Here is a 12,733-nt window from a genome sequence, read left to right as displayed (position 1 = left end):
AAGAACTTCGTTTGAACAATATATTATTCCAGAATCTGCTTTAATGAATATGGCTTCACAATACCTACTAATACCGCCATGACGATGTCGATCATAATAAACACAGATTTAACTCGCTTCCTCTCTTTCTTTACTATGACCACAATGTCCTCGCCGCAGTCACTGAGCTTTCAGTATCTCAGCAGGTGCTGATTGTTTCTGGTACAGTCTACTGAATCTCCAGAAATAAAATGTGTGTCCAATAAATATCGACCAGCAGGAAGTCACCTGTAGTTGTTTTGGTTTGATGTGGGGTCTCCCTACCATCAACCGGCAAAACGGGGACCAGAACCACAACAAAATGGCAACAGAGAATAACACAAAGTTGCCAGAAAAAATTTGAACAACATTTAAAATACACATGAAATTTGAACAACTTTGTGATCATTTAGGTTCGCAATTCATGAGAATACCTCACAACGGAAAACTATGCAAAAGGCCATGAAAATGGAAGAAAGATGGGACAGAATGGGAATGTCTTTGGAAGAAATTGTTGTGTGGATTGGCCAAAAGGTGAACTGGTCTCAGAGCCCATCTCTGTCACCAAGATCTATATCTAAGCAGGGTTGTCCAACTCCAGTCCTCCAGGACCACTGTGCTGCATGTTTTAGATGTAACTTTGCTCCAACACAACTGATTCAAACATGAATATTCTCCTCAGCATGTATTCAAGTTCTGCAGAGACCTGATAATGAACCATTTATGTGATCCAGGTTTGTTCAAGCAATAAAAACCACCAAAAACATGCAGCAAGGCGGCCTGACTTTGGACACCACTGGTGTAGAGCAACACAGGAGAAGGCACAGAGGTCCAAATTAATATGACAGCATACTTGTAAAAAGATAATTATAGTATGAATGAAACCACAAGATTGATCAAGAGTTTTCACAGGAAACAAACAGTCTGACAATACTAAGCTACTCAGCAAAGGCCACATATATATTATTATATTGTTGCGGTGGGATTGGTCAGCTAGTTCAGTACACCTGATGAATACATGTACACAACATCGGGTCACTTTGGGAAGGAGAGGAGGCAACATGAAGTCTGTTATTTGACAGAGCCTGGAGCTGGCCAACAAGATGTGAAGGATGCTGCGTGCTGTCCAGGATCTCCAGGTGCTCCAGGTTCTGCAGCCGGTGAAGATGCAGGAAGTCCTTCTCAGAAACACACTCGTGGCGGAGCTTCAGACTCTTGAGCTTTGGGAACAGCTCTGGGATTTCAGCAACGTTTGCTCCCAGATGTAAAGGCCAGGGGTCTACGTGAAGATGGAGGAGATTCGGCAGCTGCACCGAAATGGCTGAAATGTCCTCTAAAGACAACCTTGAGCAGCACAGCGTGAGGCTGGTCACGGTGGCTGGGATGGAGGTGACGTACATCTTAACAGGTGGGCCTCTGGTGACAGCTAGCTTTGACAGCTCGGGGAGGTTTTGCAGCCATTTGTTCAGGAGAAACACGAGATGTGAACCTGCTGATGACATCTTCTGATACACATCTCCAGAGAAAACCGAAAGGCTGTTCAGATGGGGCACTTTCTTCATTGTATTCACTGGGAAAAAATGGTGTGAGTACTGGATAAGTTCCAGACTGGACAAGGAGGAGATTCCTTCATTAACTGGTCTCTTTGGAACATAGACACAGGCGCGCTTAGAAGACAGGGAGAGATGCTTCAGTTTAGGCAGGTAAGAAAGTATGCTTTCCATTATCCAGATCGGTTCTACTAAGGTCCCAGAATTATGGCAGATCAGAGATGTGAGATTTCTGAGGTGAGAAATAAAAGGAAGGAAGCTGGATTTAATGGGAAACGTTACATCACACAGACTGAGGTGAGTGAGCTGCTCCAGGTGAGATCGTGTGTGTGCGTCTAACACCACGTCGCTGTTTCTTACAGCCAGACGCTTCAGATGAGGAAAGTCTTTACCGAAGTTCAGGTTCTCCGTGGCGCTTTGCTCTATAACCACTGCGGAGAGATCAGGAAGCTCCTGGGAGAGCTGCCTCCAGTCCTTGGCTCCGGGATTCCTCATCACCACGCTAGTGACTTTCCTACGACGAAGAGAGTCCCAGAACCGTCTGGTGTAGGAGCTATTTCTAAAAGTCAGGACTGCAGTCCAGCCTCTCCAAAGAGACCAGTGGTCGACGAGTTTCTTGAAGTACTTGCAGGAAGCCCGGAGGCTGAGTTTGTCTGGCACGGACAGGTATCCGAAAACATGGGTCCAGACCTCAGCCGGAAGGTTCAGAGGAGGCAGTGCCATCCTTATGGCCAGATAAAGAATACTCCAGCTAGTTTATAGCTCTAGATAAAAGTATAACTCACTTTTGACGCCACGCTGGTTACAGGAAGTTGACGCGGAAGCACCGAGAACGGTGTTGGGTGATGCTATGAAAATGAGCCAATAAATGGTCAGCTCCATCAGGCTCGTACGTCAACTTCCGCGCCATTTTGTGAGTGGCATTTTTAGTTGAACTAAATGCACTAAATGCCCTAAAAGTGCAATTTTTATTATTTTAATCATAGACGGCTGGTCTTACCAATGTTTTATGCGTCTAAGTTGTCTTTTTGTGTTTCATGTCCTGTTTCTTTTAACCTTTTTATTTTTTGTTTATGTCATTAAATGTAATTTTTCTGCACAAAATGCAGGTCCTGTGTGATATTATAAAATGCTTAAAAAACTTTTAAAAAGTTCGCGTATTATACTTGAAACTGAATTAAATTCAGAGATCTGGTATATTTTCAGGGGGAAATAAGAGTAAATTAAACCGCACTCGCATAGTGTTTCGTATTGGTTCTTCTGTCTTATTTTGAGTTGCAGCTGTCATTCGTTTTGTCTCAGTTCCTGCAACTCTTTGTACTAAAATTGTCATACATTGCATGAATATAATATATATAATTCTACAAGCAATTTTGCCAAATATGTTGGACCAGTTTTTATCGCTTTTTTATCGTGGTTAATTTGCCAGTCAGAATATGGCGGAAACGATGACGTATCGTTTCTGCAGAGTAACGAAGCCAATGAGGATTCTACCCTTGTCCTTCATGTCTGCTGTGATTGGTCGGTTTTGTTCAATATAATATTCTCGCGGACAATCCTCTTCCTCTTTCTTTCACGCGACCCTATTGCGCGGTGAGTCAATTGTGTCGCTCTCTCAAAAAGCGAAACACATTATGTTAAAACGGCTTGTGTGTTGTTGAAGATTTATATTGAATTAATAAACATGTTCGCCACACAACGGAGTATATTTCTTAATCCTATATTGGCTGTAAAAGCAATTTTACTTACCGTGGCCTTTCATGCTATTGCTAGCCTCCCGTTAGCCGGCTAACGTTAGCTATGGACCACATGTCTGCTGGCTCTTGATGGTGTCATTAGTTTTCGTGCTGTTCTCACAGGACATTTTCAATTAAATCTGTTCCTTTACAGATTACACCTTGTCTTTAAACCAGCTGCTAAGCGATCCTTGGAAGCACATCCAAGATGCCCAGGGAAGACAGGGCCACGTGGAAGTCCAACTACTTTCTGAAAATCATCGTAAGTCGTAGGACTTGACACACACAGATGCTCTGTTTAGGAATATCTCGTTCCCTTTGTAATGAGATGTCTTGACATGCAGTGGTTTTTTGTAGCAACTTTTGGATGATTATCCAAAATGCTTCATCGTGGGGGCAGACAACGTGGGCTCCAAGCAGATGCAGACCATTCGTCTGTCTCTACGTGGAAAAGCTGTGGTGCTCATGGGTAAAAATACCATGATGCGCAAAGCCATTCGTGGTCACCTGGAGAACAATCCTGCTCTGGAGAAGTGAGTAGCTTTGATGGTTTTTGTTCTGATCTAGCAGGATATCTACTGTGCAGCTGTTGTGGTGCTGTATTGTCGTTCCCCCTGCTAAAAGTAACATGTCTCCAGCTATCCCTGTCTGTCGACTTCCTTCGACTGCTAGGGACGCAAGGTCTCAGACACTAAACTCTGTTTCTGTGCTATTTAACTATTTCTGATCTTGCATCTATATAATATCAGATTGTTTAATGTCACAGGCTCCTGCCCCACATTAAAGGGAATGTAGGATTTGTCTTCACCAAGGAGGATCTGACTGAGATCCGGGACTTGCTGCTGGCCAATAAGGTAAAAGCATTAATGAATATTTGTGAATTGTGCCCTTTTTTGGTAAACCTTTTGAAAAATTTCTGTATTAAAGAGTCATACCCAGGGTTCCTTTACATGTGGAGAAAAGGGATGGAGTATGGAAAGTTTTCATGATTGTTTTACATTTGTTTATAGAAATCTTAAAATTGTACTCATACTCATCAATTTGTCTCTTTATCAGTTAGTCAGGGGACCAAGTAGCATAACATTATGGGATTTTCATTTATCCATCTGTATTTTCATCATTGATCTATCTATTCCCTTGACAATTCATATTTTTGCATATCTGTCAATTTAATTGTTGTAGGTTTCATTATTTAAAACATGACCACTGAATAGTTATGCTGTATATTCATAGTGAAATTTATTTAAACTTCATCTGCTTGAAATGACGATAAAACTGGAAATTTCAGTCTAGGCAGCATTGGAATTTTTCATCAAAATATGCATTGGAACCTTGAGATTTGCCACAGGAATGACTTAATAATTTGAATAACAAATTGTGTCATCACATCACTGGATTGTTTTATTGGATTGTTCCTGTCAACAAAAAGTTTTCATATCTCAATCTTATTGATGTGCAGGATAAGTTACAATGCAGCCTGTGCGGTACTGTATTGTCGTTCCCCCTGCAAACAATAACCTGTTTCCTCGCTATCCCTGTCAGTCATTTTCCATTGGCTGTCAGGGACGTAAGGTTTCATACACTCCAAACTCTGAATGTCAAGTAAGTTTAAAACTGCATTTTAAAACTTGGCCATAGCAAAAGGATAAAAGGTTACTGTGTTGCACCCTAGGTGCCTGCAGCTGCCCGTGCTGGAGCCATCGCCCCTTGTGATGTGACGGTGCCAGCTCAGAATACTGGACTGGGTCCTGAGAAGACCTCTTTCTTCCAGGCTCTGGGTATCACCACAAAGATCTCAAGAGGAACCATTGAAATCTTGGTGAGTCAGAAAGCGGATATAGGGTTGTGGGATGCTGTTTGACATGGATTTAAATTTTTGTTCGAATTACTGCCTCACATCCACCTAATTTTATGTTTTGCAGCAAACTTGTCCAGTTAGCTCCATCACGTAACTTCTTTTTTTTTTTTTTTTTAGAGTGATGTCGGCCTGATCAAGACTGGTGACAAGGTTGGTGCCAGCGAAGCCACGCTTCTCAACATGTTGAACATCTCGCCCTTCTCCTTTGGACTCATTATCCAGCAAGTGTATGACAACGGCAGTGTTTACAGTCCTGAGGTGCTCGACATCACAGAGGCTTCCCTGCATACACGGTTTTTGGAGGTAAGAGAATTAATTGAACTGGAAATGTTGCAAGAAGTCTTGGCAAATATGTCTAAACTGCAAGGTTTACTCATAGGAAACGTTTGAATCTTGTAGGGTGTGAGGAACATCGCCAGTGTGTGTCTGGAGATTGGCTATCCCACTTTGGCTTCTATCCCCCATTCAGTCATCAATGGCTATAAGAGAGTCCTGGCTGTTGCTATGGAAACGGATTACTCCTTCCCCCTGGCAGAAAAGGTGTGGTGCATATTACTTGCAGTTAACTTTGCAGGGTTTATTTTAGTGTTTAATCCTTGTCTGCCATGCTTTATGGCCAGTCAGGGACACTTGGTTTCAGATTGCAGTGGGTAAAATTTACTAATTTCCAAGATTTGTAAGTGAAAAGTAACATCTTTTCTTTTGTCCACAACCCACAGGTCAAATCTTACCTGGCTGATCCATCTGCTTTTGCTGCTGTTGCAGCACCTGTGGCTGTTGCAGAAACTGCTGCTGCTCCAGCTGCAAAGGAGGAGGTTAAGGAGGAGTCTGAGGAATCAGATGATGACATGGGCTTCGGTCTGTTCGACTAAAGCAAATACAGCGAACAGAATCATTTTGAATCGAAAAGACCACGATTCAATAAAGTTTATTAAAGTAATGTTCTGTGTCATTTTATGAGAACCAATGATTAAACATGAGCAGGATAATATGCTGATTCTGTGGAGTTTACTGTCCTGGGTACCGTGATAATAGGCCATTTAGAAAACCGGAAATTAAACTAACAGCTGACGTCTGATATGACGTGAATGTAGGGAAAAAAGATCAGGGCTTCCTGTTTGGGTGTGTCATCCTTCATTTTAATGTTTTTATGCGCTAGTTTTGAACTTCAGTTTTTAATGGAAGGAAATGTCATAGGCAGAAATCCATTCAGACGTGAATAAAATCAGCTGACTGCAGTAAGTGGGACCACTGGGAGACGACATTTTTGGCGCCTACAAAACCATTTCTAACGAATCTTATTTTGAAAATATCAAGCCGGAAACTATTTGGATACAGATGAGCTGGAGCTACAGGACAGGCGTTTGCTATGGCTGAGGTAAATCTTTGATTTATCCCAGCTAAAGAAAACTTTTCGCGGTCGTAAACCCGGTTTTAGATGGTAACGTTAAATTATTTTGGGAGGCAAATGTTAGCATTTTTCTCGTTTCTAGGGGTGTTTGAAAGCCAATAGAAACGTATAAGCTAGCCTGTTTTTAGCTAACGATCGTCTCAAACTTGATAAAACAATTTTTTTTTTCTGATTTCGGTTTTATTTAGTAATTCTGACTGACTGGTGACAATATTCTGTCTCATTGTCCTACAGGGTTAATGTAAATCTTCCCCTTAGCCAGAGGCGTAACCAGAAAATACTTGCCGGGCTGGTCTGATTGGGCCCGAGTGCTAGACAGGGTGGTAAATGACCTTAACGAGTTTGACTAGATACATGTGCTAATATTGTTTTTCTGTTAGGTGGGCTGTCCAGAGAAACATTTTCAGTTAAAATTGAGTTGGATTTTCTGCTCAGTGTAGCTAAATGTATTAAAAGATGTGCAGTGTCACACTGATGTACAAAAGAATAGTTAAAATAATATATACAGTTAGTCCCAAAATATTTATGTCCCTGGCAGATTTAGGTTTAAAGTAATCATTTCATTTTACCAACATATTTCTTCTGTCTGGAAGTAATGTTACCATTTTGGAGTGGTCCTGCCACAGTCCTGGCTTAAATCTGACAGATCATGGATGTCCAAAGCGTGGCCTTAGGGACATAGCTGCCCTAGAAATTGTTGTGTGCGGCTGGCAACCGAGATCCAAGCATACAAGAGCACAAATGTGGCCCACCAGCACAGATGGTGGATGCAGATTGATACTTTTAAGTTTTTTTACTCTCAGCTTGAGTATTTTGGCCCACATGATAAAAGGATTCTTCACTGTAACATAAATCTGCAGAGGAAGGTAATGATTAGGGTGGTGGCATGGGTGCCTTCCAACCTCAAAGATAAAACGTGGAAACATGTTAAAAGCTGGTCAACAATTATAAGGACAGAAAAGGTTTTGTGAAGGGTATTAGTAATTTCAAACATGCCCTTTTTTATTAAAATGTAAGTTAAAAACATATTTTTAATTGCTATTTCTTAACCTTGTTTTAGTATCTTATTAGAGATGCTTGTCTCATTTCTTATCAAAAACAAACTTTGTGATTGATTGAAAAATAATTTTAAATGTAAATCTGCCAGGGGTATGAATAATTTAGCTCTTAACCATGTAAAAATTATTGTTTTTTTACGTAATTGAATTTGAACAAAGGCGTATGAACAGCACAATTTCTGTGTAAAGTAATCGGTATATTAATGCATGTTCAGTCGAAAGGACAACTATGTGATCACAGAGGCAGCTGACTGCTCTACATCACAGCTGCTCTCTCTAACCCGCTGACTGGATGGAGCTTACCATCAGCTGGAAAAAAAACTGGGTCCCTGTAGGTTTTTCCTTTGGGTAGTCTGTTGATAAACCTGACGAACTGCTTATCAAATCAGGGGTTGTGCTGGCATCCACTGGCTACCACCCAAAATCCCCATTGCTTCCGGTCTTTGCTAACTGGATTCCCATTTGTCCAGACCCACAGCTTACAGGACCTCCAGCAGCCGGCTGTGTCCTCCAAGGTCTTTGTCCAGAGAGACTACAGCTCAGGAACAATATGCAGGTTCCAGACCAAGTTCCCCTCTGAGCTTGAGTCCAGGGTATGTAATGGTTTTTATGGTTGATGTGGTGCTGTATTTTTCAGTACTGTAGGATGTTGGATGTAAACTGTTGGTGTGTTTCCAGCTCGATAAGCAGCAGTTTGAGGAGACCATCCAGACTCTGAACAACCTGTATGCTGAGGCAGAGAAGCTTGGGGGGAAGTCTTATCTGGAGGGCTGCTTGGCTTGTCTGAGTGCCTACACCATCTTTCTCTGCATGGAGACACACTATGAAAAGGTAAAACTGCTTCACTGGGATGCTCTTCATGGTCTAAAGTGATTCTCTAGCTCTTGTGGCAAAGTGGATACATCCCAGCACATCATTGTTTTGTAATGTGCTGTTCTCTTTTTATATATAGGTCTTAAAGAAGATTGGCAGATACATAAATGACCAGAATGAGAAGATTTATGCCCCCAAAGGCTTACTGCTGACTGACCCCATAGAGAGAGGCCTCAGAGTCGTATCCTTAACTTGACAAACACATATAGGGATTCATTCTAATTGTATATTTACTTGTTTTCCTTAGTAAACATCTGTGCAGGAAAGTAGAATGCCTTCATGCACCTTTAATATTTTCACTTTGTTCTCATTATAACTACAAGCTTTATCTTCTGTTATTGGCATTTTATGGAATAGGCCAACACAAAGCGCCACATAATTGTCAAACGGAAGAAAACAATTATACATGGTTTCCTAATCTGAAAAGTATGGCGTGCATTTATACTGCTGACAGGCCAGGCAAGGAGAGCGTGAGAGACCAAGCAGTGAAGACATAGAGGACACATGAAAAGTGTCTTACATAACTAATGGGCCCAAAAAAGAGGTCAACTAAATGAAACCCCCACTCAAAAGTGACTTACAGAATATTAACTGAGCAAACAAAGTATACACAACTTAACTCACCAAACTGACCTAACACAAAACCCTAGACAGTGATTTGGACCGACCATTTACACACAATAGGGGAAACAGACCTTAACATCAATGCTAACTAAGGACCAAATGATCTAACTTCTGAGCGGACATTGTGCTTTTAAAGTGCTCAGCCCTTGGCCACGCCTCTTGCCCAGACAGGAAGCAGCCATCTTGCCAAACCAGGTAACTCAAAAAAGAGAAACAATAACAAAGGCACCACACGGTGCTACGACATGCGCGCTTCATAATATCATTGTTAGGTTTATGTAAAGAAATGAATTACATTACCAGAATACATGTTTAACTGCGAAACAAAATAAACTGAGATGAGTGTGTGAACTGATTTTAAAATGTGTGCCAGAGGCCATCACAGAGAGCATTAATCAGAGAAGCAACCAAGAGGCCCATGGTAGCTTTTGAGGTGCTGCAGAGATGTGCGAAAAGCCATGAAGGGGATTCAACAAACATGTGGAAGAAAGTGCTCTTGTCATCAGTAATCAGGCGCTCTACAAATTTGGTCTTTCTATAAAGAGTGGCAGGAAGAAATCCACGGTAGCACTCAGCAAACAGGTGCTCTGGTCAGATTAAACCAGAATTAAAATTTCTGGCCTACATGCAAAATACTGTATGAGGTGGGAAATGAACACTACACATCACTCTGAACAGTGTTGTGGCAGCATTATGCCTAAGGGATGCATTTCTTTCAGCAGGAACCTGTAAGGTGATCAGAGGTGATGGGAAGATAGATGGAAATAATAATGGACAATCCAGGAAGAAAACCTCTTAGAGGTTTAACCCAGCAGAGGTTGCACTCACTGCAATAACTCAGTAAGCACATTATCCCACAGGAGCTGGTGGTCATCTTCAACATTCCCATTATTGAGTCTGTCTGGTGCACGTCCATCACTGTGTGGTTTGGCACAGCCACAAAACATAACAGGGCCAGACTGACACGAACAATCAGGTCTACACAGAGGAACGTCAGAGCTTACCCTCCCTCCCCTGCATCCAGGACTTACAGGTCTAGGGTCCGAACATGGACCGCTAATATCTCTGCAGACCCCCATGCTTCATGGACACAAAGTATCTAGACTCTTACCTTGGCATCAGCGTTACAGAGCACTATTTGCAAAAACCAGCCTCCACAGAGATAGTTTCTTCCCCCAGGCTGTCTCCATCCATTCATCCAGAAGCCATGCCTACAAGCTACAACAGTAATGCTTCTTTATCTTTTCAAGATTACATCCTGTATTTCTTTACATTGAGAAACATTTTTTAACTCAGAAAAATATTTGGCAAGGCTTTCAGAATCATAAACCTGTTTTATTAATTCTCCAGTAAACAAATTAGTTATAAACACTTAATAAAAAAAAGTTGAAAAAAGATTTAATATGAGTCTCATGCAGTTAACTTTCTCAGTTAATTATTTATATTGACGTGTCCTTAAGGTGGGTCTGGTTGGCCTCAGAATGTGCTCTTTGAAAAGGGAACAATTAGACATTCCCCTTGTTGCTGAACTGACTTTGTTAAATAGAAGCTGCAATAGGTGGTTCATGCTACAGAGGAAAGACCGTGACAATTATAAAAAGGGAAAAGGTCAAAATGGAGAGTAACGTTTCTTTTTTTTTTTCTGAAGGTGTGTCAGAAATTCTTTCATTATACCAAACGCATTTAAAATATAGGGTATTATTTTCCTTAACCGTCCCTTTTTCAGGTTGAATTCACCATCTTTGAAGACAGAAGTATCGACTCTACGAGATAAAACAATTTTTACGATATGAAGAAAATTCGAATGCCTTTCTGACAAAGAGTCACCTACACATGCTGAGGGTCCGGCACTTGTACTCCCACTGTTACATGTAACCGAAACGACGACGCTTGCATACTTCCTCTAATGAGAAAACAAACGTAACATGACACTTGTAATCATTGACAACGTACGTTATTTATGGCTGCAGAACAATCATCAGGACTGAGCTAAAACACTGAAATATACTTTGTATTTAGCGCTTTTCTATTCTGGAGCATGATTTTGCTTTATGTCTTACCTCATTGTGTAGGTTGGTGATTGATCAGATCCGCCGTACCTGTTTCACAGTGTGTAGTCAGACCTCATCGCCTAAATTATATGTAAACCTTTAATGTGATCTTTTTTTCTTCTAATTTATACTCCGGTTACCTCTCTGTATGTTTGTACTTGCCTTTTCTTGTCTTTTTATACTCAAGACGTCTAAAACGTTGATCAGACTTTATGAAATGTGCCATCATGTTCATTGCCACCATCTCCACGTTCATCACAAGCAATTTGAGGTATTGTTTTGAAGATGTAAAGACAGTTAATATGTTGTGAAGACCTTAAACAGATACAGATTGTGTTTAAATTGTTGGCAGAGATGGTTGCAACCTTTGCTGAACCCATGTTTCCTGTTATGTTTAAGAATGTACGGGTTTGGGCTTAGGAACATGTCTTAGAAGTTGTACATTCTAGATGTTTCTGGTTTTGAAAATAGAGCATGTTTACCAAGTTCACCTCTAATTATACCCGGTACATTTTGAGAACTCTCATTTCTGTGACAGTATATTAGTTAAGCCATATTCATTATACATCACAAGTCCTATTATTATTAATTAGTATTAAGGTTAGATGGTTAGAGCCGTACAGCAGATTGTTTGGATTTTGTTTGAGGGATACGTGTCCTTAATTGTCATGTTTTATTGAAATAAATTGTAGTTACCTGAAATGTTAATCTTGTGTGGGGTTTTTAGAAATACTTTTGCAAATGCAGATAGGTCCTTTTCAATAAATTAAGGTTTCATTGAAAAGTTTAATTTCAGTAATTTAATTCAAAAAGTAAAACCCAGTTTCAACAGACACATTTCATTTTAATGATTATTTAAACTCCAAAATTCAGTTTCTCAGAAAATTAAAATGTTAAGTAAGGCCAATTTAAAAAGGATTTTTAACAGAAATGTCATCCTACTGAAATGTATGACCATGTATTGTACAGTATTTGCAGTTGATACTTGGTTGGGGCTCCTTTGTCATGAATGATTGAGTCGGGGCATGGAGGTGATCAGCCTGTGCCTCTGCTAAAGTGGCCTTCAGCTTGTTTACATTGTTGGCCCTGGTGTTTCTCATCTTGCTCTTAATAGTACTTCATAGATTCTCTGTATGGTTTAGGTCATTTATTTGCGGGCCAATCAAGCACAGTTAAACAAGGAATTTGAATCTTTATCAAGTTATTGTTGCTTTGATTCAGCACTCCAGAAATAGCAAACGTCTTGACTTATTGTGGTCCTCCTGTCAAAGGGTGTCAGTATCTGTCTGCTGGACAACTGTCGAGTCAGCAGTCCTCTCCGTGACTGTAGGCAAGAAGGTGGTCATAATAATTTCTGTTCTAAAAGCGTTCATGTGTCTTGTCTAATATTCTAATTTTCAGATAAAGAAATTGGTTTTCATTCACCTGTGCGCCTTGGTCGTCAAAATTAACAAAAAAATACTGAAATTAATGAACATTTCGATTACATTGATAAGTCACTTATATTTCGAATCACGGGAATCCAGCTCCCGAGTCAGTCACGTGGTACGGCCC

General features: G+C 40.7%; 2 protein-coding genes and 1 non-coding gene across 3 annotated transcripts; all 3 read left to right on the top strand.

Annotated features, from left to right (window-relative positions):
* Nucleotides 1-3,113: 3,113 nt before the first annotated feature.
* Nucleotides 3,114-6,102, top strand: rplp0 (ribosomal protein, large, P0). Its single transcript, XM_047346543.1, has 8 exons — nucleotides 3,114-3,161; nucleotides 3,459-3,566; nucleotides 3,662-3,837; nucleotides 4,071-4,158; nucleotides 4,977-5,123; nucleotides 5,280-5,465; nucleotides 5,562-5,702; nucleotides 5,882-6,102. Exons 2-8 carry the CDS (start codon nucleotides 3,513-3,515, stop codon nucleotides 6,032-6,034), a joined length of 945 nt encoding a protein of 314 aa, XP_047202499.1. The 5' UTR covers nucleotides 3,114-3,161; nucleotides 3,459-3,512; the 3' UTR covers nucleotides 6,035-6,102.
* LOC124857590 lies at nucleotides 4,758-4,887 on the top strand. Its single transcript, XR_007035628.1, has one exon. It is a non-coding gene; the product is annotated as a small nucleolar RNA SNORA63 (small nucleolar RNA).
* Nucleotides 6,103-6,292: 190 nt separating the features above from the next.
* Nucleotides 6,293-11,887, top strand: golga7 (golgin A7). The gene is made up of 5 exons (XM_047346545.1): nucleotides 6,293-6,540; nucleotides 8,102-8,224; nucleotides 8,310-8,462; nucleotides 8,584-8,685; nucleotides 10,855-11,887. Exons 1-5 carry the CDS (start codon nucleotides 6,532-6,534, stop codon nucleotides 10,900-10,902), a joined length of 435 nt encoding a protein of 144 aa, XP_047202501.1. The 5' UTR covers nucleotides 6,293-6,531; the 3' UTR covers nucleotides 10,903-11,887.
* Nucleotides 11,888-12,733: the final 846 nt, after the last annotated feature.

Source organism: Girardinichthys multiradiatus, chromosome 20 (genome assembly GCF_021462225.1).
Source record: "Girardinichthys multiradiatus isolate DD_20200921_A chromosome 20, DD_fGirMul_XY1, whole genome shotgun sequence".
NCBI lineage: Eukaryota > Metazoa > Chordata > Actinopteri > Cyprinodontiformes > Goodeidae > Girardinichthys > Girardinichthys multiradiatus.
This window is presented reverse-complemented; position numbering and strand designations above follow the sequence as displayed.

Excerpts from the sequence above, each read along its gene's own strand:
- rplp0 (XM_047346543.1), top strand. The coding sequence starts at position 3,513 with ATGCCCAGGGAAGACAGGGCCACGTGGAAGTCCAACTACTTTCTGAAA. Across the intron at positions 3,838-4,070 it reads AACAATCCTGCTCTGGAGAA|GCTCCTGCCCCACATTAAAG; the intron begins GTGAGTAGCTTT and ends TTAATGTCACAG. Across the intron at positions 5,466-5,561 it reads TGCATACACGGTTTTTGGAG|GGTGTGAGGAACATCGCCAG; the intron begins GTAAGAGAATTA and ends TGAATCTTGTAG.
- golga7 (XM_047346545.1), top strand. Across the intron at positions 8,463-8,583 it reads TGGAGACACACTATGAAAAG|GTCTTAAAGAAGATTGGCAG; the intron begins GTAAAACTGCTT and ends TTTTATATATAG. Across the intron at positions 8,686-10,854 it reads TAGAGAGAGGCCTCAGAGTC|GTTGAATTCACCATCTTTGA; the intron begins GTATCCTTAACT and ends TCCCTTTTTCAG.